At 43.7% G+C, this 25,225-nt stretch overlaps 1 protein-coding gene across 1 annotated transcript in view; it reads left to right on the forward strand.

Annotated features, from left to right (window-relative positions):
• MLXIP (MLX interacting protein) overlaps positions 1-25,225 on the forward strand; it is a 68,207-nt gene that overhangs the window by 20,717 nt on the left and 22,265 nt on the right. Inside the window, exons 2-8 of the mRNA XM_069081694.1 lie at positions 20,439-20,545; positions 20,856-20,941; positions 21,377-21,466; positions 21,982-22,023; positions 22,905-23,076; positions 24,041-24,130; positions 24,706-24,797. Coding sequence (XP_068937795.1) covers positions 20,439-20,545; positions 20,856-20,941; positions 21,377-21,466; positions 21,982-22,023; positions 22,905-23,076; positions 24,041-24,130; positions 24,706-24,797 — 679 coding nt within the window. The remainder of the gene's footprint in view (positions 1-20,438; positions 20,546-20,855; positions 20,942-21,376; positions 21,467-21,981; positions 22,024-22,904; positions 23,077-24,040; positions 24,131-24,705; positions 24,798-25,225) is intronic.

A 25,225-nucleotide genomic window follows, 5' to 3' on the forward strand; every position in this document is an offset into this window, starting at 1 on the left:
GAAGACGTGGGGTAGACAAGTTTTGGCCAGTAGGTTTCAGGAAAAGTCTTGCAGCATGGATCACTGTGTGAGAAAGCCTGAGAAGGTGGCACAGTGGGGGTCCCAGAACAGCTGCTGCAACCTAAGATAGCTGGGAGAAGGAAGGTGAAGGCAGTTAGTAAGGACAGACTTTGTCTGCTTTGGCAGTTGGACTGAGGGCTGGCCCTCCTCTGCATACTGGGCAATAAAAGTAAGAGTATTAAAGATCTTTCCAAAGCCTTGTGTACTTTTCAGCTTTCAGATTCTGTGGCCAATAAAAAAGTGGTCTCAATACATTTATCTTCTCACTGACAGTAACCATTTATTTGCTGCAGAATCTGAAGAAAGAATGCGCTGGGAACAGCTGTATCATATCATTGTTCCAAATGGCATTTAGAAACCAATCCTAGATTGCTTCTATCATAACAACGAATTCAGCTACTAAAGTGCATATCTGAAAGATGGTTGGAAAACCATTGCTTGAGTTCTCACAGCTCACGTTTTCAGAGTTTAAAGACTGCACGTTGATTTTTTTTTGAAGCCCCTATTCTTAGCAAGTTAGACAAGTGTAGCCTCCCTCTGGGACAAGAGACCTGGAGAATAGGGATAGACAACTATGGCAGGGTATGTGTGAGGGATCATCTCTTCTTACTGGCAAGGGAGAGCAGGAATAAGACAGAGAGAGGTCTGTGTGGTGCCTGCTCCTTATGGCCCCTGAATCAGGAAGACTTCTTTGTGGAGGTAAAATTTCACAGAGACTTTGGAAGGATATGGAAGTGGTTTGTTTCTTGACTTTGTTTAAAAAAAAAAAAATGAGCTCCCTGAGCTCCTCCTAGAAGGCTATTTTAAGGCCTCTACATTTTTCCTCCCTTTCTGTTTGGGCTTTACAAGTTGACCTCACCAGATTGTCATGTCCTTTAAAAAGACAAGGAATCCAGTAATATTTAAAATGTTTCTGTGTCTCCCTGACCAGGGTTAAAAAAGAAGGGAAAAAATTCCATCCATGTGGGGTGGTTTGAGGTAAAACAACACCTGTTGTGAGACTTGTCCTGGCCCTACCCTGGGGTGGGAAGGGGGAACATAGACAGGATGGCCCATATTCCTTCCTTTGCAAGGCCTGTGGCTAAGCCAGAGAATGTCCGTGTTTGTACTGACTGGAATCATGCCAGGACATTATCTAGGATGTCAGTGATATCTGAAGAGAGGGGGAGGGGAGACAACCAGCCACCAGTGGTCTCCTGAGACAGGAAGTGGCAGCTGACAATGAGTTCCCTGATGCCCCTCTATGTTTTGCAAGAACTTGAAGGGCTATTAGACAGAAGTAGCCCTGAACTGTCCCTTTCTCAAACCTTGTGCCTTTGCAAGCCACCTGAAATGTGGCTGCTTGGCCTGATTCTTCCTTTGACCCCTGTGTTGTATGAATCCTCACACTGGTTCTTGGATATGGGCATAGGCCCCATTTCATTTTGCTGGTGTTGAACTTAGATGACCCCCCCCCCTCTCTTTTTCTCTTTTCTCTCCTGGTCATTCTCTTTGCCTTTCCTCAAACTTACAAGGGATAGGACAATTTGAGTGGCAAGATCTCTTTCCCCTCTAATTTAATATTCCTTTCAATTCCCTTCAAATCTTTGAATTGAAAAGTTTGACTCAGTCCAAATTGGGATGAAAGGGAGGGCCAGAAGAAGACTAGATTGGTTAGTCCCTCTTAATTCATTTCCTCTCTCTTTACTAACTGGCAGCCCTCCCATAGGTAAAAGGGAAAGTAATCTGTGAAATACGCCTCCCTTCTGAGCACATCACTATCTTGGGTCCATTTGTAGTGACAGGAAGGGGCTGCAGTTGGGAGCAGGAAACGGTGTTCTCTTGGCAGAAGCCTTTGCTGGTTTTGTTCCCAGGCCTTCACCTCATGGGGCAGAAGAGGTGAGGAAGCTGAGGCGGCTCTAGGCAAACACTTCCCACTCCCCATTTGTCCTGCAGCCTATCAGCAGGTAAAGAATTCTTTTCTTCCCTCTCCTCTGGCACCACTCCCACAGTGCCAGGGCTGGCCTCTTATCTCCCTGGGCTTGTCAATTCCCACCCCTCCTGCTTCTCCCTTTTTTGCTTCAGGTGGTATCAGAGACAGTCACCATTGTTTTTCGTTTCTTCCTTTATACTAAGGTTCCACTCTCCAGCTTGACTAAATGGTGCTTGATAAGGGTAATTGATGTGAAGTATGCCTGAGTGCCTGTGTATGAAGGGGAAGCTTTTCCTGTGTGCAGCATTGCTGCAGGAGAGTGTTACTGGGATGGGAAGGTGTGGTACTGCCTGCTCCGGCCACACCCTCAGTTTGAAACACTCGGGTTTCTGCCTCTCTTAAACAACCATCAGATGTTCCGCCCTGCAGAGAGCCTTGCATGGTTGGAAAGTGGAGAAAGAATCCTCCAAAGATGGAAACTATTGCCAGCATTTGTGGGTTTCTGCTGATCTTTGGTGTGTATTTAAAGAACCGGGGCATTATTTGCTGCATAGGATGTTAGTAGAGCAGGGCCTTCAGGCCCCCTACCCATTTCTTCCATTTCTTGCCTCTCACTTGGACTGTGGGATGTTTGTATGTGTGAGGTCCAGAGGTCCTTCCTTGTGTCCTGCCCCTGTAGAGCTCATCTGTAATTGAGGAGGCTGAGGAGTCTCAGAAGAAGCCATCAGCATCCTGTCCTGTGTGCTTGGGGGAGGGCAGAGGAAAGTAAATGAACTAGGTGGTGTTATACTGTCCTTTTTGCAGTTGCTGGCATTTAATAGGGACATTCAAGAAGCATACTTGAACTCTGAAAGCCAGCAAGCCAAATATCTTTCTGATTAGAAATGCTGCTATTATATTTGAAGGTAGGTCTTTCTTGGGTGGCACACCATGTCTCTATCTGCTAATGGTGACCCGGTCTGAGAGTCTGTTGATAGGGTGAATTGGATCTGATTTCCCCAGCACAGTTTAGGGCATTGACATCAGAGGAGGCAGGCCCTTCTCCCCCCCCCCCCCCAAGCCAGAAAAGATTAGCAGATCTCAGCCTAATTCCTGGTCTGTGCTCTTGCTTGGGGAACCCCAGACTCTTAAGCTCTCTAGATACAAAATCATGAATCAAAATTTGGTTTTCTGTTTCACACATAACTGTTCCCACTTCCCCACACATATTTGCTTGCCTTTGGTCTTTCAGAGATCAGAAAAAATTCATGAAACTCTTGCCCTTGACCCCTAAATTGAGGTGGTTGACTGTTTCTTTACAATTTATACTCCTGTAGGGTGGTGGTTATGTGTTTCATGTGAATGCCTAGGTCAGGGATGGGGAACCTGTGGCCTCAAAGTCACACATGGCCCTCTAGGTCCTCAAGTGTGGCCCTTTGGATCCGAATTTCTCAGAACAAATCCCCTTAATAAAAGGATTTGTTCTATAAAACTTAGACTCAGTCAAAGGACCACACTTGAGGATCTAGAGGGCTACATGTGGCCTTGAGGCTGCAGTTCTCCACTCCTGGTCTAGTTCAGTATATTGAGAATAAAGCCTTTTCAGAATGTGCTGAAAATAAACATGTGTTATTTCCTCTGATGGCTTGTCATTCAGCTTTCCTTTAAAATCTCTTCTGCCTTTGACTTTTCTTCTTCTTTTAACCCACTTTTTTGGAAAAGCTCTGAGTGAGTGGTGAAAGATCAGCCAGATTAGGTGCCCTGACCTTGGTTTTCTAGAACTATGGTGCCTGAAGCTCAGCTTCCCCATGTAAGAGAGTCTGTGCCCTTGGTTCAGGGTTAATGGCATCATGCAGAAAAGCCCGCGGCTACAGCCGTAATATGATGAGCTGCTCCTTTTAGTATAGCTGCTGTTTGAAAACTGAATTTCATGTGTTTAGATGGCTCTTCTTGTTGCTTTAACTTCTGAATAACCCTTAGTGAGTATATGAAAATGAAATCTGTGTAGTGGTGTCTGCAGATCAGCTGCTTCCCTAGGGAAAGAAAATGAGTGTTTTTTTTAAAGTAGAGGCTAGGAGGCGGTGGCACAGTGAACCGGCCCTGGAGTCAGGAGGACCTGAGTTTAAATCCGGCCGCAGACACAACACACACACACACAGACACACACTCACGTAAAACTGGCCATGTGACCTTGGGCAAGTCACTTAACCCCAATTGCCCCTACCTTCCCTCCTCCAAAAAAAAAAGTAGAGGCCAGTCTCTGAGGTTTGTTTTAGGTTTAACTGGCTAATTTTATCTCAGGTTTCCTTACTCTCCCCCCCCCACTTCTCTACTGAAGTGTACATTAAAAATGAGCCTCTTCTCAGACTGGAAAGAGGGACTTAATAGTTGAGGACACTCCCAGAAGCAAATGTATGGTTCTGGGGCAGGTGAAAGAAGTTAGCTGAGTAGATTTGGCCTATGCTGGGCATGCAGGCCTTCTCTCTGTAGAATGGCGATTGTACACTTCTGTGCTTGCCTTGTCTTGCCTTTTTGGCAGGGGAGGGACATTGGGATGTTCCTAAGAGTAATTTCCAATATCTCCCTTGAGATGGTGATTGCTCGCTCTCTTATTTAAAGAGTATGCTTCCTTCTGGAAAACAGGTGACCAGAAACCTCAGTCTGGTACCAGGATGGTTATGGGGCACGCTGCTCTCCTGGCCCCTTAGGGCCTATGCTGGAATCACCATGGGAGCTGTGAGTGCCTAGCTTCTATTGTTCAGGCATTACAGACTGCGTTTAATGGTCTGCACACCAGCAGATTGGAGGTTTATTAGCGATAGCTAGTGGCTACCTGCTAACATACATACCCTGGGTAAGTCGCGCTCCCAGTCTCCTTAGTACTTCTTCCTCTGAGAAGCGGTTAGGCGTTTGGTGAAAACAAGGACAGTCCCAAAGAAAAATTCTGACATTTAGAAAATGGTTCTGCTTCAGACAACATGACCCGTTATGGTACATTGTGCATTTCTGTGAAAATGTCTGAACACTTACACCACCCACATTAGAGTTACTTAACTGCAGAAGGGTCAGAGAGGGACAAAATCAGTTCTTAATCCAGTGTGCTTGCATTTTTAAAGGACTTATGTGTAAACACTGTTCTCAGAATTTGGGGAGGATACAGAGGCAGGACCCTTGTTCAGCTCTCAAGGAGCGTAAAACGCTTTTGTGGAGATGACTACCCCCTAAAGAATGATCATGTGCTGTTTTATGGTATTTTCTGATTCAGTAGGCATTTACTAAATGTCTGCTGTGGGCAGGACACTCTGTGGGGCCTTGAGGTAGGTACCCAAGACAGAGATGAAACAGCCTCTGCCCTCCAGACATTTTTTCTGTTGTATTGGGGGAGGGGAGCTGGGGGACTGCAGTATACAGATCCCAATGGTTCAGGGGGAGGAGTTAAAGAGAAGGGACTGGCAAAGGAGAGATGAAAGGACGGGAGGGGTTTTTCAGGGAGAGAATACTCAATGTTGGTAGCATCTGGGAAGGTTACTCTGTTTAAGAGGAGGTCTGTAGCGCCTGAGCTGGTCATTGACCAAAGCTGAAGAATATGAAAGGCAGAGGTGAGGAGGGAGTGTCTTCTAGGCATAGGGACCACGGCCTCTGAGGGATGGCATGTTTTCCAGGAACTAGACTTTAGAGTGACTGTAGTTGATGAGGCAGCTAGGTAATGTGTGCAGTAGAGCACAGGCCCTGGAGTCAGGAGGACCTGAGTTCAAATTCATCCTCAGACACTTGACACACTTACTAGCTGTGTGACTTTGGGCAAGTCACTTAACTCCAATTGCCCTCCAAAAAGCAAAAAAAAGAAAGAAATTCATATGGAGGATCAAAAGGTCAGGAATCTCAAGGACAATAATAAAGTGGTAAGAAAGGACATCTGCCAGTGCCTGATCTCAAACTGGACTACAGTAATTATTAAAATGATTTGGTATTAGTTTAAAAATAGATCAGTGAAACTCATTAGGCAAACAATGTAAAGCAAGTGAACACAGTAGCATAGTTTTCAATAAACCCAAAGACAGCATTCATTTAATACGTATTCACTATCTGACAAAAACTTTTGGGGAAAAGCAGAAAGCAGTTTGTCAGAAATATAGTATAGAACATTATTTTATACTGTATAGCCAAGATAAACTCAATATATGACTTAGACATAAAAGGTAACTTCATAAGTAGTTTAGAGGAGCATGGGAGACCTTTCACATCTGTGAATAGGGGAAGAGTTCATAGCCAACCAAGCAATGGAATCACAGAAAATAAAATGGAAATTTTTGACTATATAGAATTGAAAAGTTTTTGCCCAAACAGATCTGTTACAATTAAAATTAGAAGGGAAATAGATAACTGGAAGGGAAAATCTCTGCAGCAAGTTTTCTTTGACTAAGGGCTTACGAATGGATTCAAATTTATAAGACTTTGAGCTATTTTCTATTGGTAAGAGGGCAAATGATAAGAATAGGTAATTTTTTAAAGGGAGAGGAAAACCAAGCTATCAGTGACTGTGTGAAAAAGTGCTCCACATCTCTGATTCTCAGAGAAACGCACATGAAAATAACTTGGGAGTTCTCCTTCACACCCACAAGATTGGTAAAGGTGACAGAAGAGGAGAATGCACGTTGGAGGGACTATGAGAAAACAGACAACGATCCATTGTTGGTGGAGAATTGATAGGCCCAACATTCTGTAAAGAAATATGGAACTTTGCCCAAAGAGTTAGTGAAGTTTGTGTGCTCTCTAACCCAGGTAAATCACTGCTGGTCCTATACCTCAGACAGAGAGGTCAAAGGAAGGCACCCAGATGGACAAAAATATTTATAGCTCTTTCTTCAGTAGCCTCAAACTCGAAACTGAGGGGCCGCCCTCCTGTTGGGGATACGACCAAACAAATCTTGGTGTATGAACATAAGGGAATATTATTGTGCCAAAAGGAATGACGGAATGGACAGTGTATGATGTGAGCTGATATAGTAAAGAGAGAACTAGAACATTTTAAACAGTGGCAGTGTCCTAGAGAACAGCTGAATGCAGAGATGAACTGCAAGCCCAGAAGCCTGGAGGTGAATCCTACCACTCACCTCCTTTCAGAGAAAGTCATGGCTTTAAAATCCAGTGACATGTGTGTATTTGGAGGTAGCCCATGTGGAAATTTGTTTTTATGGACTGTTTGTATTTATTGTGAGGGTTTTGTTTTTGTTTAATTGGTGGGGTGGTGGGAGGAAAAGATGATCAGTACTTGTAAAAAGAAACTTTGAAAAAATACTTGAGAGACTTGAGCTGAACTTTCAAGGATTCGGGACATTGAAAAAGCCAGCCTCAGGGCAGCTAGGTAGCTCAGGGAATAGAGCACCAGACCTGGAGTCAGGAGGACCTGAGTTCAAATCTGGCCTCAGATGCTTAACACTTACTAGTCATGTGACCTTGGGCGAATCACTTAACCCCAATTGCCATGCCCTGCCCCCTCCAAAAAGCAAAAAAAAGCTAGCCTGACTGGTGGGCCCATTTTGCATTTGTTAGCAGCAGAAGGTGTTGCATTCCAGAGTCAGGCTTTTGGGCTTTACTCGTGGATGATCTTTTTCCTGTAAGTAAGAGAAGGCTTTGGGGAAAGGATGTACATAGCTTGTGTGTGTGCCCAGCCTGAGAATATCCCAACTTTGCTGTCATCATCAGCAAAGTAAGCTGTCTGGGCTCTCCTCTTTTCTCTTTCTCTTTCCTCTGTTGGTGATCTCAGCTGCCATGAGGTCACATGACTCCCAAATCTACATATCAGACCCAAAACTCTCCCCTCAAGTTTCATCTCAAATTGCCTGTTGGACATCACCTGGCCATCTTACTCAGTATATCTAAAATAGAACTCACATTTCTCCCCAAAGCCAACCCTCAGATTTTCCTATTTCTTTTGAGAGAGCACTAGAATTGTTCTTAATCCCCCATAGTAAGTCTTTGTCAAGTCTGGTTGACTCTCTGCAATAGCTTGTTTATTTATTTATTTGTTTGTTTGTTTTGACTTTTTGAAGGGAGGAGGGCAGGGCTATTGGGGTTAAGTGACTCGCCCAAGGTCACACGACTAGTAAGTGTTAAGCATCTGAGGCCTGATTTGAACTCAGGTCCCCCTGACTCCTGGGCAGGTGCTCTATTCACTGTGCCACCTAGCGCCCCCTGCAACATCTCTTGTGTCACCTTGCTTCTTTCCATTCACTACTGAGCTCTCCTTTGGTTCAGGCCTTTGTCACTTGTCACTTGTCACCTAGTCAACTGTACTAGTTCTCTGATTGATCTCCTAGCTTCTGTTCTTTCCTTTCTTCTCCACAATCGTCCAGTCGATATTCCTAAAACACAGCTTTTGCCACGTCACATTTCCACAACTTCTCTCTAAAAAACTTAACAGGTCTCTTTTAACTCTGGGACGAAAAAAGATAAAATCCTCAACTTGACATTTGAAACCCTTCATCATCTGATTCCCATCTCTCTTTCTAATTTTGTTTCATATTACTTTCCTTGACCCAGTCTGGGTCTCAGTCACACTGGCCTCTTAGCTGGTGTCCCATACATAATATTCCATCTCCTCTTCTTGGCCTCTGATCATGTAGTCAGTCCTCCATGTCTGGAGTGCACCCACTCTTCACCTCTGACACGCTCCTAAAGCACTGCTCAGGAGCTCCCTCTTTCAAGAGGTCTTTCTGGATCTCTCCACCCTGCTCACTTTTTAATACTCTGTTGGTGTTGGTTTGTATTGGCTTTGTGTATAGTTTGTGTTTGCTTACACTTGGGTCTCTATGTTGTATTCCCCTAAAAAAGGTTTGCTCCTTGAGTATACAGGGACTGTTTATTTTTTGTGTGTTTTGGTATTCCCAGTATCTAGCACAGTGTCTGGCACATAGAATGTCCTTAATAAATGTTTGTAGAATTGAATAAAGCCATACACTATCCCCTGAAAACCCAGAGTATTGGATTTTGTAGGAACAACAATGTATAGAAACCATTATAGAAAAGCAAGTGGCAAACTCATGGTAACAGTTGGCCCAGGGTATCTGTAGGGTTTGTTTTTATGTGTCTGCTGAGAGTCTAGGGAAAATTTTCATTGAGATGGTCTCATGTATAAATCTGGAAGATGCTTTTGGTCTGAGTTTTTAAAGGTATGTTTTGTTGGTTTAATGATTCATAGAATGACTTGGCTCGGTTGGTTTTTAGCCACTTGAAGCCTTAAGAGCTAGACTTGAAATCATGGGTCTGAGTGCTTTTGATGATTTTTAAGTGAATTCATCTTCATGCTTTGAGAACCCCAATTAAAACCTGGTTTTAAGCTATGAGGGTTTGGGGTTCTAGAGGGGACTTCTTTTCTTCCCCGAGTCGGTGGAAGACAGAGACAGACTCCTTTTAGAAAGCGATCCCTATGGTTGCAGGAGCTTATTTTTAGGGTTGGGGGGTGTGACAGTGTTACTTTATCCTCTGAAACGCACAGGCGGCTTCAGATTTCTCTGGCTCTTAATCGGTGTAAGTAGCTCCCCTTGCTTTGCCTTTTCTTGAAGTTGCCTAATATAATAATAATGCCTGGAGTTTATTTAGCATAGTTCTTCCAAGCGTCTCCACTCAAGAGCTGTTTGCTACCTAATCACTATCTCTCTTCCCACCAGTCCTGAGAGTCCTGCAATCTGTAGGGAAACTAAAGGGGAGGAGGTAATGGCTGCAATATTTTTTTTTTAAGGACCTAAGTAGGATTTCTTAGCAAATTGGCAGAGATCCAGCAGTTAGCAGTCATACACTGTATTTGTAAAAAGCAGATGATCTCTCAATTCCATTGCTTTACCTGATAACTAAGACAAATTAGAGTTTGTTTCATGTATAAAGCTCTTGCAAGGAATATTTGAATGTAGTGATTATCACCTTTTCATTTCACTTGGAAATCTTTTTCTTCTCCTTTCAGTGCCAAAGGCAATAATGGACATCTGATATAGGCTCACTTCCCCCTCCCCCCAGCTTGTCCACTTTTCCTTTCTGACCCTGTATAAATCAGCATGATGTTCTGAGTCAAGAATGAGTACAATTGATAATAATTACTTTTTAAATACACAAAGACCTTACAGTAGCAGATTAAAAAAGAAACTTGTGTGGACATGAAAACTTCTTACAGGTAAAATGTGATTTCTTAAATACAGATGTGTGCACAAATTCAAATTAGCCCACCCAAATTATTAATCTTAATATTCTTTCCAAGGTCATAGTAACTAATTGTTGTTCAGTCATCTCTAACCCCATGGACACTAATACCGTAATCCATAGGGTTTTCTTGGCAAAGAAAATGGAGTGCTTTGCCATTTCTTTCTCTGATGGCAAATGGGGTAAGCAACTTACCCAGGGTCACATAGCTAGTAAGTGTCTGAGGCTGGATTTGAACTCAGGTCTTCCTGATTCCAGATCCAGCACACTGAGCTACCGAGCTGCCTCAGCTAATGATGCATTAAAGGTGATAAACATTAAAGTTTAAATACAGGAGTTAAATGTTAATAGAAGTTTTTCCCACCAACATTTCACTGTACGCTTTTCATTCTATAGACCACTTTCTTTTAGGACTTGGACCAATGTTATTATTTGGAAACTCCTTATCCTCACACATAGTTGTATTAGTAAATATGCTGAGGTTCTAGAACTCAGTGTCTTTTTTTTTTCTTTTTGGAGGGGGGAAGGCAGGTCAATTGGGGTTAAGTGACTTGTCCAAGGTCACACGGCTAGTTTTTTGTGTTAAGTGTCTGAGGCCAGATTTGAACTCAGGTCCTCCTGACTCCAGGGCCGGTGCTCTATTCACTGTGCCACCTAGCCGCCCCAGTTAGTGTCTCTTCTAAGAGAGTGAGTACTCAAGGTTTGGTTGATTGCATGGTTTTCTTTTTGGATTATTTGAGAGACCTGCTGCCCCGCTGTGCCAGAATCAAACAGTATTCAGAAGTTAGCCATTAGAGTATCCAATATATGACACATTGTAAGAGAAGGTTCTTTTCCCTGTTCTAGCCCAAGGGAATTGAGAGAAACCAGAATTCCAGGTTCAAATTTTGCCAGCTCTGGTGCTAGAACATCTAGGATGTCGCCCCTAAACATGCTGCCTCATCCTCCACCTTGCTGCCTGTGCCCAACTGTGTTTAGAGCCTAACTTGAGCCACCCACCATAGCCATCAAGCTCCAGAACATACAACTTTTCTTTCCCTCTGCCTGGTTTTCCTTCCTCTGAACATTAAAAGCTTGCTGGATTTCTGATCCTCCTCCTTCCTCTCCCCAGTACCAGTTTAGGCAGATCGGTGAGCAGGAGGGCATGCCTTTGGAGTCAAGTTTCTGAGGTTTTTTAATAAGGATAAAGGTCGTTGTCCCGTGTCACTGATAAGTCAGTGTGGGGAAGGCCTAGTCCCAGTATCACAGTTTAAAGGATGGGAGTGCAGAACTTAATCAGGCAGGGTGGTGCAGAGGAGAGAGAGAGAGAGGGGAAATGGGAATGAGAAAGAAGTCAGGAAAAAGCAAGTCAGGAGCTCAACCTGGCACTGGAACATCTTGTGCACAGGAACTCTCTGATTCTATCCCTTTTCTTCTTGCTACTACAATCATTTCCCTAGACTTAGCATTTGTACCTAAAATAGGCTCCAGTTCTTTTCCAGCTAGATAGAACTTTCATGGAGATAATTGATCAGGCTTGCTGACTACCCACATTGGCTGAGAGAGGGAGCAAAGAAGTTCTGATCTTGACTTAATAGGTGAGAAATGGGGCCTGTCCCATCTGTGAGTCTCTGCCACAGAACTCAGAAGAAGGCTCATGTTAAACATTTTTTCACATTAGCCCTGTTATAAAGAAGAATTAGAACCAATGGGAGAACCCACAAAAAAAGAAGAAACAAAAAAAAGAGCAAATAGTATGCTTCCATCTGCATTTGACTCTCGTTTTGAGGTGCTAGACTTAACACTCCTGGGACCCAATAAGGTGCTTCAAACAAAAGGCAAAAGCACTGTGTGGCTTTGTGAGTAGGACTGATTTCATGTGTGCCTGAAGATAGGACTCAAGTGTGGGTGTGGGAGCAAGGCCTTGAAATGCTGACAGGCCTGCAAGGAGGAGGCCAGCTCTGCCCGTGTGGGCAGGCTGATGCGAGAGGGCCAGAAACACAGGAATGATTCCATTACACTTGCCTTCACTCCCTGGCTTTGGCTTTTTCCCCTCATCCCAGCTCTCTTCAATGAACCTTTGTCTTGACCATGGACTGTTAGTCTTGGCTCCCAGCAGCCTGTGGGGACCAGCCCAAATCCTGAAGAAAGGCCAAGGAAGATAAACTAGTCTGGGGCAAGAGGGAGAAGAACTTGGGACTCTTGAGCAAATGAGACAGCCTGATAGAGGGAAAGAGCACCAGTTTGGAGTCAGGTCCTGGGATTGAATCCTAGCCAGGAGACTGTGGAGAAGTCATTTATGCCTTTGGGTCTGTCCTTTTGCAAAAGGAGGAGTTTGGACTAGATGAGTCCTAAAATCAGATGTAGATCTGAAAGGGATGGTAAAGTCATTGAGTTTCGCCCCCTTCTTTTACAGCTGTCCCTTCTAGTTCTAAAAGTAGCATTTTGGCTTTTTAAGAATTGACTAATTAATTTTTAGTTTTCACATTCACTTCCATAAGATTTTGAGTTCCAAATTTTCTCCCCATCCCTCCCTTTCCACCACCCCAAGATAGCATGCCCTCTGATGCAGGCTCTACCTATGCACTTGTGTTAAACATATTTTCACATTAGCCATGTTATAAAGAAGAATTAGAACCAATGGGAGAAACCACCAAAAAAAAGAGCAAATAGTATGCTTCCATCTGCATTTAGACTCCATGGTTCTTTTTCTGGATGTGGGTAGCATTTTCCATCATGAGTCATTTGAAATTGTCTTAGATCTTTGCATTGCTAAGCAGAGATAAGTCTATCAAAGTTGATCATTGCACAATGTTGCCATTACTATGTAAAATGTTTCCTGGTTCTGCTCACTTCACTCAGCATCAGTTCATGTAAATATTTCCAGATTTTTCTCAAGTCCACCTGCTCATCATTTCTTATTAGCACAATAGTATTCTATTACATTCATATACCAGAAATTGTTCAGCCATTCCTCAATTGATGGGCATCCCCTCAGTTTCCAGTTCTTGGCAAAAAAGAGCTGATGTAAATATTTTTGTACATGTGGGTCCTTTTCCAGTTTTTATGATCTCTTTGGGATACAGAACTAGAAGTGGTATTGCTGGGTAAAAGGGTATGCAACGTTTGATTATCCTTGGGCATAGTTCCAAATTGTTCTCCAGAATGGTTGGATCAGTTCACAGCTCCACCAACAATGCACTAGTGTTCTAATTTTCCCACATCTTCTCCAACATTTATTGTTTTCCTGCTTTGTCTTGTTAAAAGTAGTGCGTTGTAAGGGCCCACAGCCTGCAGTGACAAAGGCAGGATGCCATCTGGTAGCAGGTTTTTTTCTATGTAGCTCATTTAGTCCAACTTTCTTATTGTACAGATGAGAAAACTGAGGCCCAGAGAGGTGGAGATTTTTGCTCTTTGTTAGCTAGTAAGTGGCAGTCAGGATTTGAACCCAGGTGCTCTGACTCCCATTTCAATACTCTTTCCATTACCTCAAAGTGCCCCAAGCTTCTCTTTTCCTTCCTGTTTGGGGACCCAGAGAATCAGACCCCAAAGCCATCTGCCTTCCTTTCCCTTTAATAGTGAAGTTATTGGATCCTTGTCTGAAGCTGATTGGATCTAGGTACCTTACCCCTGCTCTTTGTTTATTTTTTAAAAATTATTTCAGCACAGCTTACAAATCCTCAGCAATTCCCAGTTAAAATTCTCTGTGATGTACCATCCTAGAAAAGTTACTTCCTTAATAACTTTAATTCCCATGTACTATGGCATCTGTGGCATCTTCTTTACTAAAATAGTGTGTCTCTTTTAAAGGGAGTCTGTAAGATATTTAGATCTGCCAATGGAAGCTGAGAGGAAGGCTTTATGGATTATAGATTTCACAATTTAAGGAGTGAATAAACTTTGGTAACTTCATGGAGGAACTTGTTTTTCAATTGATGACCTTTGGGGGCTAAGGATGACCTTGGGAGGTGAGGGTTCTGACCAAGCCTTAATGGGCCAAGAATGTTCCTGTGCTATGTGGGCCTGTTTAGGGAAGTGAGCTGAAACAGGAGGGGAAAAGGTGAAGATGTTCCATTGTGCCTGCGTGTGAAGACAGGTTCTGCTGTCCTTCTGGAGCTCCTTGGGGCAGGGCTTGCTTGGCTGAGCTGCTGCTGCTGATGATCACAGGCGCTCCAAGGTTTGGGTGCACAAGACACAATGCTTGGGTCAAACTGCTCTGTAATCCTTTGCCTTTATTTCTGTTCTTAGTTTTTATACTGTGCTTCATGTTCCTCCAGCTCCTCGGAGCAACTTTAGAAATGAATTCCAGGGGTTAGTTGTGAGGCTTGGGCACAGTGGTGACATCCTGCACAAACAGTGACAGAATTTGAGAATTGGAAGAAATCGTAACAATCATCTGAACTGACCGGTCCCTGAAAAAGAATTTCTGTAGGCTCCCCGGTAAATGTCTCTCCCCCCATCTCTGCTTGTGGTCCTTTTTCTAAATGTTAGTTTGGTTCTCTTTGATACCCTCATTTTTACTGGGCTTCTAATCCTCTGCCAGGGGGAGAAGAACATCCTGTGGAGACTATAAATCTAAAGTAGCTACGTTGGCAGGTACCTGTTACCACCACACAAAACCGATCATGATTTACTAATGATGAAGTGTGAAGCTTGTACTGCCCAAATCACAGACCTCATAGGTTACATCCTGTCCGGCATGATTAGCCCAAGGAAGGACCACTTCAGCCCAGGGCATTTGGGATAAGGCAAGTAATCCATCTTCTCTGAAATTTCATTTAATCTGCTGGCTTTCAGACTATTCAAGAAAAATGAGGGCCTGCCAGGAGGAGTATTGCCATTTGTTTTATTCTGTTTTTGAAAAAACAATCCCTCTTGTCCCCAAACACAGACAGAGCCATGGTGACAACAAGGGTAGAATTACTCTGCCAGCAGCCTTTGGCCCATCATCCAAATCGGTGCTGGCCTTTTCTTCTTGGAGGGGACTCAAGCATTCTGATAACCAGGGACATCTTGCTTCCCTCCCTGGTTTTGTTATTCTCAATTCTATCATTTGATGAGGAGTGCCCAGCTAAGTTTACCAGGCATGCATTAAAGAGAAAATACCCTGTTAAGTGGAAGGAACAGGAGGGAAAGAGGAGAGATAGGACTATTTGGGGGAAATTGTTTTTAAAAAATAAAGTGTGTGCATTTTTAGAATCGTATACTATGGATATTTCCTCTCAGGGTCCTTCATCTGTTAATAATACAGCAGCAGCTAGAATTTAGAAAGTACTTTACCAATATTTCTTTTTAGCAACTCTGGGAGGTAGGGACTGTTTTTGTCTCTTCTTTTTTGTTGTTACAGATAAGGAAACTGAAGTAGACAGAAATTGCTTTATGTCACACAGTAAGTAAGTTTCTGAGGACAGATTTACACCACGTCTTCCTGCCCCCAGACCTAGTATTTGAGTGCCCAATGTGTGTGGGGCTGTGCTAGGTTACAAACATAAGCCTTTTTGCCCAGACCTATCTGAAGCCCTTAAAACAATTTCACTGCCCCTCACTTGGTAATGAGCTTTCCATAGCACTTTATCAGCATCTCTCTTAGGCTCTTATAATGTGTTACTTTGTATTATGGTTATTTGACTGCATCATATCCCCCTGAAAAATTGTAAGCATCACAAGGCCTTGCATAGAAGTTTAGCTAAACTTTCTGTCCCACCTAGTTCACTTAATAAAGGTTTATGGAATTGATTGTGGGTCTTGGGATGGTTTACTGTGTAAGCCCTATGTTTCACAGAAAATGGAAATGATAGGTCTGTTAAAAATCTTAAAGGACCCAGGTGGTCTGTAATCAGTGATGTGCTGGTAAATGTTTGACAGACAGCTTTTGGTAAGCCATTCCCTTATCGATAAGCATCCCCTCAATTTCTAATTCTTTGCCACCACAAAAAGATGCTATAATTTTTTTTTTTACATATAGGTCCTTTTCCTTTTTGCTTTTTATCTCTGCTATACAGATTTAGTAGTGGTATTGCTGGGTCAAGGGGTATATGCATGGTTTTATAACCCATTGGGCATAGTTCCAAATTGTTTTCCAGAATGATTGAATCAGTTTACAACTTCACCAACAGAGCATTAGTGTGTCTCAGTTTTCCAACATCCCCGCCAACATTTGTCATTTTCCTTTTCTGTTCTATTAGCCAATCTCATAGGTATGAGGTGGTACCTCAGATTGTTTTAATTTGTATTTCTCTAATCAGTGATTTAGGGCATTTTTTCTCATGACTTAGCTTTGATTACTTCACTTGAAAATGGCCTATTCATATCCTTTGATTATTTATCAGTTAGAGAATGACCTTTATTTTTATAAATTTGACCTAGTTCTCTATATATTTGAGTAAACAATCCTTTATCAGAGAAACTTGCTGTAAAAACCTTTTCACACTTATGGTTACTGTGTGTCTCCCTCCATTCTGTTTTTCTTCATTTATCCTACTCTTCCTTTCACCCTGTCCTCAAAAGTGGTTTGCTCCTGACTACCACCTCCCCCAATCTGCTTGCCCTTCCCCTATTCCATTCCCTTCCTACTTTGCTGTAGGCTAAGAAAGATTTTTGTACCCAAGTGTGTCTGTTATTCCCTCTTTGAGCCAGTTTAGATGAGAGTAAGACTCATGTGCTTCTTCCCCCTTTCTCCCGTTTGCCCATCCATTGTAAAAGCTCTTTCATGCCTCTTTTATATGAGATAATTTACCACATTCTTCTTCTCCCTTTCCCTTTCTTTATTTTTTAAATAATCACCCCACCATATTCAACTCATACCCATGTCCTCTGTTTACATATACTCCTTCTAACTGCCCTAATAATGATTAAATTTTTAAGAGTTACAATTTATCATTTTCCCATGTAGGAATGTAAACAGTTTAACCTTATTGAATCCTTTGTGATTTTTCTTCTGTTTACCTTTTTGTGTTTCTCTTGAGTATTTGAAAATCAAATTTTCTATTCAGCTGTGATCTTTTCATGAGGAATACTTGAAAGTCCTCAGTTTCATTGAATATCCCCCATGAAGGATTATGCTCACTTTGGCTAGGTAGGTGATTCCTCGTTGTAATCCTAGTTCCTTTGCCCTCCAAAGTTTCATATTCCAAGCCTTTTAATCCTTTAATGTGAAAGCTGTTCTTGTGTTATCCTATGACAACACATTATTTGAATTGTTTCTTTTTCACTGCTTGCAATATTTTTTCCTTGACATGGGAGGCTTGGAATTTAACTGTGATATTCCTAGTTGTTTTCAATTTGATATTTCTTATAGGAGGTGATCGGTGACTTCTTTTAGTTTCTGTTTTACCCTCTGGTTCTAGAATATCAGGGCATTTTTCCTTGATAAATGTTTTTTATCATGACCTTCTAGTAGTCTAATAATCCTTAAATCATCTCTTTTCAGTGAGGTATTTCATATTTTCTTCTGTTCATTATTTTGGCTTTGTTTTACTGTTTCTTGATGTCTCGTGGAGTCATCAGCTTCCATTTGCCCTTTCCAATTTTTAAGGATTATTTTCTTCAGTGGACTTCTGTACCTCCTTTTCCATGTGGCCAGTTCTGCTTTTTAAGGGTTTTTTTTTTTTCTCTTCAGTGAATTTTTGTATGTCTTTTTCCATTTGGCCCATGCTGCTTTTTAAGATACTCTTCTCTTCATTGAATTTTTGTACCTTTTACTATTTGGCCTGTTCTATTTCTTAAGATGTTAATTTTCTTCAATATTTTTTTGTGCTTCCTTTACCAAACTGTTGACTTTCTTTTTATAATTTTTTTGCATTACTCTTATTTCTTTTCCCAAGTTTTCTTCTACCTCTCTTATTTGACTTCAAAATCCTTTTTTGAGCCCTTTCAGGAATTCTTTTGGGGCCTCAGATCAGTTCACATTTTTCTTGAGGCTTTGGATGAAGGCAGTTTTGACTTTGTTGTCTTCTGAGTTTGTGTTTTGATCTTCTGTGTCAACATAGTAAATTTCTGTGGTTAGGTTCTTTTTTGTTATTGGATCATTTTTCTAGCCTATATCTTGACTTTTAACTTTATGTTAAAGTTGGCCTCTGCTTCCAGGGTGGAGGGATCATTATCCCAAGCTTTAGTGTTTCGGTTTGGTTGTTTTTGTGTAGCTGTTTTCGAAGTTAGTACTGAAAGTCTGTACAAGGTGGTATAATCTAAGGAGAGATGTGTTTACTACTCTCCTGGCTTGTATTCTGGTCTGCGAGAGACCACAAACACACTTTTCTGCAAACACACCATGGTCCTTGCTTCCCTGCAGCTGCAAGCTCTGGTGTGATAGTGCCTTGTTTTAGGACTGAAACCCGGGACTGTGACCCGGATCCATATACAGATAATGAAATAGAGTCCTGCTCCCAGTGCCAGCAAAGAGACCTCGGAAGTCTTTTTCTGACCAGTTGTTCAATCCTCTTACTAGCTGTGGGCTCAGACTCCGGAAGCTACTGCTGCTGCTGCTGATTCAGTTGTCCACAAGGCTTGCTGCTGCTAGTTTGCTGGGACCCAGCCTGTGCTAGACTGTGTTCCACTCTCACTCTGGTGTGACAGACATTCCCTCCCAACCTTCCAAGTTGTCTTGGGCTGGAAAATCGTTTCAACCTGTCCCTTTGCCACTGCAGAATTCTTTTTGAGGTGTTATTTAAAGTTGTTTGGAGAGGAATTTGGGAGAACCCAGGCGACTTTCCTGCCTTTCTCCACCCCTTTGGCTCTGCCCCTGCAACATCTATTTCTCCCTCACTTTCTTGAATCTAGATTGTCAACAAAATGATAAATCTAGCCCTGATTTGTAGTGTTTACCCATCTCCGAGATGTAAATACACTGTTGGGAGTGACAGTGAGAGCCAGAATAAGAAACGGCTTTAACACTTCCTCTGTGTACTCCACTTGAGAGGAGGTTTGTGTGAGGGTTAAGTAATTTCTGGAATATTTGAGCCAGAAAGACCCTCAACCTGCCTAGCCACCTCTATACATTCAAGGGAGTAGACTATTCCAACAGCCTTTCTAGATGAAGACCCTGGAGTCTGCAGAGGTGAAGGGACTTCCCTACATAGTCACACAGAAAGATTCCAAAATGAAGGCTCCAAGGAATATTACAGCCAAATTCCAGAGCTCCCAGGTCAAGGAGAAAATCATGCAAGCAGCCAGAAACATTTCAGATATCCAGCCACAGTTAGGATAACACCTCTGTGCCAGGCACCACGTTAGGCACTTAGGTGTTAAAACAAACAAAGCCAACTCTGCTCTCAAATTTGTATTCTAACTCTAATAGAGAAGTTATTTATCTACATAAATCTGGCATCAACAGTCTGGTACACTTGAGGTACATTTTTTTCTGGGGAAAGGGGGTAGAGGGGAAGAATAGAGATTCTGAAATAGCCTGGTTTTGCTGCTGCTAGTGTTTTCCTCTGGATACCAGAGGCATGCTTCTTTCAGGAGGATGGGGTCGTGAAAGATACCTTCATGAATGCTGAAGAGGTAGGGTGCTACTTCTGGGCACCCATAGAGGCAGGAGGAAAGTAAGTGTTTTCAAATATGCCTATGGGCTTGGAAGCATTTGCTGCCTCCAGGGGTGCCATCAGGGCCTTGCCATCAATCGCCTGGTTCTCAGAGACATACTTGCCTCTCCAGGAGAGGTAGACATTGTCAGACAGTAACTGGCTTTACCACTCCTAGTTTCTTCCTCTGGTATATCTGACTTAGGTTCTCTTGAGAGGAGGTGGTAATTTTCACATAGGGTCTGCAATGGAAACTTTTTCAAGTGTATTTAATGTAATTTTCATCATTAGCTTGTTTCAAGACAAATGGTAAATGCTGGATGGCAGTTTTTTCCTTGCCATGCCCAAACAGGCAGAACAGTTGAGAATTTGCTTCCACATCATTCTGGGTGTCCTGGGGTCCCATGGGTGCCATTTAACAGATGGTGGCCAATGAAGAGCTTTTGCTCGTATCTTCTCTTGGCCTTCTTTTCCTCAAGCATTGATCACAAGAAGAAAGCTCTGTATTTCAGAGGTGACACTTGTGGCCTAAAGCTCAGGGGAACTTTCTTTTGCCCTGTGTCTCTTTGGGTTGTAAGCCTCACCTAGAGGCTGCAGGGGTCCTTTTGGGCCCCAGGCAGGCACCTGCCTCGGGGGTCGGAGCCAGGGCTATGTAGCTTGCAGCAAGGTTCATAGTTCAGGCTGGTCCTGTGTCACATGTTCATGGAGGGTATTGGAGGGGTAGCTTTTGGCAGCCCTCTGTGTGACTCCATTGTTTTCATGAAAGTCATTGAGTCAGTGTTTTTGCTTTTCAGTGGGAAATTGGTATCTCCAAAGTGGAAGAACTTCAAAGGGCTGAAGCTGCAATGGAGAGACAAGATCCGGCTCAATAACGCCATCTGGCGGGCATGGTACATGCAGTGTAAGTGACCTGCCGAGCAGAGGCTCGAGGGCTTGTCAGAGAGCAGGCCAGGCGCCTGCTGCTGGTCCTTCCTCCACGGGTGAGCCTGAGGACACAAGGGCAGGTGCCATCTTCCTGACCGATCCCTGTTGTTCAGCTCCTCTGCCTGGGCACTGTTTGTGGGCACTCTGACTCCGATCTCTGCTTCTCATACCTTTTCAGATTGAACAGGGAGGGACCCAAGCCTAAGGGAGACAGCAGCCAGACTGGGGGAGAGGGGTTGTGCCGGAGTCTTCCATAGAGTCATGGCTTCTCTCCTTCTTCCCCCTAGACCTGGAGAAACGGAAGAATCCCGTGTGTCACTTTGTGACTCCCTTGGATGGCTCTGTGGAGGTGGACGAGCATCGCCGGCCAGAGGTGCTTTGGGAAGGATTGTCTGCTGGGGCATCTGGGGCCCGGCTCCTCTGCACTAGCACTTGGGTTTCTTTAGGATCTGTGTGATCTTAAGAGCTGCAAGGAGCATCCACTTGTCCTGTTGGCATCTCACTGCATCTCCTGTGCACTTTTCCCACTCCTTTAAGGCTCTTCCTCCCCTTCTGGGCTGCTCTGGTTTGGGTGGGGCCTGAAACAGAAGTGCAAGGTTACAGTCTTTACCTTTCAACACTAAGGGCTTTTGTGGCCTGAGAGATTAGTGCCTTGGGAGTGTGAGATATCAAGACGAAGGACTGGGTGCTCAGGCTCATTTTCCTGGCCTTTATAGGATGATGAACATTTTCATTTTTGTCCTGTCTTAGCGCTGATATAATTTCTGCCTCTGACATTATCTCCCCCTTCCCCTTCCCCACTTTCCAGGCCATCACCACAGAAGGGAAGTACTGGAAACGTCGAATTGAGATCGTGATCAGGGAATATCACAAGTGGAGAACATACTTCAAGAAAAGGGTATCTGTCCTTGTTGTAGCAGAGGCGGGGCTGGGTGGTGTCCGATGCTGCTCCCGGCCCTGTATTCCATGGACTGGCAGTGAGCTATAACCGATGTTCACAGGCCTCCCCTACTTTTATCAGAATGTCTAAATTTACAAACGGATCCTTTCTCATTCCACTTGGTCCCATCTTCTTGGTTTCTGTTACTCCTTGAGCCAGCCATTGAAGAATAGGTCACCAATACATTGAATTATTACTCTTCCAAAGGATGGTTTGATTTGCTGCATGTGTAACGCTCAGAGCCTGTTTGGGCTAGCACGAGCCAGCTGGGCCCCCACGCTTTTGTTCCTCAGTCTCCTTGCCTCTGACACAGGGCTGAGACTCTCTGTACTCTTTCTCCCAGAGGAAGGTGTGTATCTGGACAGCGACCTAGCATCCTACAGACAGAGAAACAGTTTCAGTCCCGGGGACATAAAAACCTATTCTACTCCCATGTATGGTCTTTGGTAACCTGAGTGTCCCTTTCTCCACAGCTACAGAAGCACAAGGACGAGGACCTGTCCAGCCTGGTCCGGGTGAGTGAACCTCTGGGAGGCAGAATTAAGCCACCTGTGACCAAGCTCATCTGGGCTTGGACTAGGCTCATCCCTGAGAGAAGAGTGAGTCAGGCGGCAGAGCAGGAGGTGTTTTTGTGAGGGGGACTAACTCCCATGTATTAATAGGAAGAGTCGGGAGGAAGCTGGTTTACAAAGCAGATAAATCTAAAGTGCTGTTTCCTTCCTCATTGCCGGGTACTTGCTCTCTTTAAAATAGGACCTAGAAAATCAAAGTTTGCCTGGAGGCCGCTAGGTGGCGCAGTGGGGCAGGCATTTGCGGGGCCTGGAGGCAGCAATGCCTTAGACGCTTAGTAGTTGTGTGACCCTGGGCCTGTGAGTCAGTTTGTCTGCCTCAGTTTCCTAAACTGTAAAATGGAGACAATAGCAATGCCTGTCTTCCAGGAATCAAATGTGGTAATATTTGTAAAGTGCTTAGCACATAGGACCTGACACATAACAGATGCGCTCTCGCTCTCTCTCTTTCTGTGTGTGTATATATATATATATATATATATATATTTTTTTTTTGGAGTGGGGAAGGCAGGGCAATTGGGGTTAAGTGACTTGCCCAAGGTCACATGGCTAGTTTTGTGTGTCTATGAAGCCAGATTTGAACTCAGGTCCTCCTGACTCCAGGGCTATACTTTATTCCCTGCACCACCTAGCCGCCCCTTAATAAATATTATTGACTGCCTTTCTTGACTTAAAACAGTAGGATCTTCATCAGTAGCTCTTGTCTAACACTCCTCAAGTGACCAGATGAGGCTTCTTGATGCCATGGAGTTAAGAATTCAGGGTTATGTATTTCCTTTTTTTTTTTTTAAACACTTTCATTTTTTGTCTGCTTCCTATGGGAGTAGGATGATGACCTGCTTTTCTGGCATAAGAGTGGAGATGGGTGGGACACCCCAGTCCCCATGGAAGAGGATCCACTCCTGGACACGGACATGCTTATGTCAGAATTCAGTGATACCCTCTTTTCCACTCTGTCATCGCATCAGCCAATGGCCTGGCCCAACCCAAGGGAAATAGGTAACTTCAGTGTGTTTGTTTCCTTAGTGGCTGAGGACTTTACTTGTTTCCCTTCAATCCCAATTACTTTCTCTTCCAAGTATAGTTTCTGAACTTTGCCTCACTTTTCCAGGGTCTCTTTAGTGGTCTATGCCTAACTTTTTTGAAGTTGGCATTTTAGAGACTAGGTAGTGTTTGGTGCCACCACTAGAGACTGAATACTGAACTAAATGGGCAGTTAGACTGACCCCCCTGTGGCATTTCTGCTGTTCATTTCAGTGCATCAAACCTTTCGTGGGTTCTGGCTGTGGGCCAGCCACCATTAGGTGCTGAGGAGACCCAGACAAAGATGGAAGAGTAGTCCTGCCCCACATGATATCTTCTTAAAACAGGTCTCAGTAGGTCTTCTCAGTAATTATAGTGTTTTATTTGCTCAGGAGAATCTAAAGCAAATCCTTAGTATATTTTTTGGACCTCATGACGTTGTATCCCACCTTCTTTCTGCTCACCTTTTTCCTTAGACACAGGTGAGAATCAGAATTTGGGGGATCTCAGCTGTACTGGGCTGAATCTAGCAGGTATCTGAACCACATTCAGGATTGATCTGATGAGTCCCTGGGATTAGGGTCCCCGCAGGCTGCCTGAAGGAGGCCTAGCCAGTCTGGAATGGATTCAGAGTGGGTCCTAGCTCCTTTGGCCATCAGAATGGGAGGTAGCCCCTGCACTTCTATCCTAAGTAAGATAAGAAAACCCAAACTTTTCAAAACAACAGCAATGCAAAGAGTAACTCATACTCTAGGGAGAATAAAGCAAACTTCTGAAGAAAGCTGTGTAGATTTACTCTCTTGTTTCTTGCGAGGAAGGCTCAAAAACCTAGTCAGGTGTGTTCTAGCCTTACTGATTGTTCCTGCAGCCCTCTCTGCCCTGTTGTATCATTGGCTGAACAGCCCAATTCATCTCCTTTCTCCTCTCTGCCTTCTTGTAGCACATTTGGGAAATGCAGACATGATCCAGCCAGGGCTAATCCCTCTACAACCAAACTTTGACTTCATGGACACATTTGAACCTTTCCAGGGTAAGCACATGGTGCAGAGAAGGAGATCTGGCCACCTTCAGGTCATGGTCATGCCTCCCTTTATAATTCCCAGAGGAGTCAAACAGGTTAAGTCCAGAGTACTGTGAAAACTGAGCAGCAGAGGGTACCCTTTTTCATGTTAGTCCTTTCTTGATGGTACTGGTGGGGAGAAGACGTGTGTCTGGTTCTGGCTGGGTGTTGGCTGCTGTCCTGCCTTCCCTGAGCCCCAGCCTTGGCTCTGACTGTGGACAGTTCTCCATCTGTGTAGCAGAGGGCACTGATGACAGACCTGGGCCAGCCAGGATGTCTCCAAACAAGCCCTTGATTCTTGGACCTGAAGAACAATTGAACCATAGGGTTGTGGGTGTTGTTCTGAGTGAGCCCCCAGGGACTAGTTCCATACTAAGAAAGCTGTCCCGCGGAAGAGTTCCCAGCAAGTGTGAGCAGCTTCTACCTTCTGTTACCACTCTGGGTGAGGGGAGGCCTAACATTTCTGACCCCATAGGCACCTGTTTATCTGTTCAAAGGCTGTCTGGGGGCTTTGGGACTTAAAGGGCCCTGACCTTGTCTTTCAGACCTGTTCTCATCCAGCCGCTCCATCTTTGGCCCTACACTTGCTGGATCCCCTTCTTCAACTGCAACAGACCCCAGTAGTCCACCGGCACAGGTAGGGGGTGTTCATTTCCAGGAATTCCACTGTAGGCTTGTGCCAGTGGTGTAGTCATATGACTGTGATTTATTAGTAAAGGACTTTTAGATGTTGTAAGGAATTACTATGAACCTTCCTTTTTGGTTCTGGAATAAGTGTGTGAGTTGGGATGTGTAGTATAATCCAATTCCAGGTTTAGGAACACGTCTACACCTTTTCATACTTTCTACCCAACTAGGATGTCTTGAATGACTAGAAGATGTGGATTCTGTTTATTTCTTTCCCTTGCTTTTGACCAACTAGAAATTATACTCTAGCCTTGGGTAAAGCTTATCTTGGAAGCACAGGGTTTTGAAGTCTTTATCACTTATTCCCAACCTTTGGGAATATGGGACATCTGTAGATCCAGATAGGTGCCAGTATCTTAGAAGACCCCATGTGCCACT

Source organism: Petaurus breviceps, unplaced genomic scaffold (genome assembly GCF_028583685.1).
Source record: "Petaurus breviceps papuanus isolate PSGF00001 unplaced genomic scaffold, PetGlider_PUasm1.0 99, whole genome shotgun sequence".
NCBI lineage: Eukaryota > Metazoa > Chordata > Mammalia > Diprotodontia > Petauridae > Petaurus > Petaurus breviceps.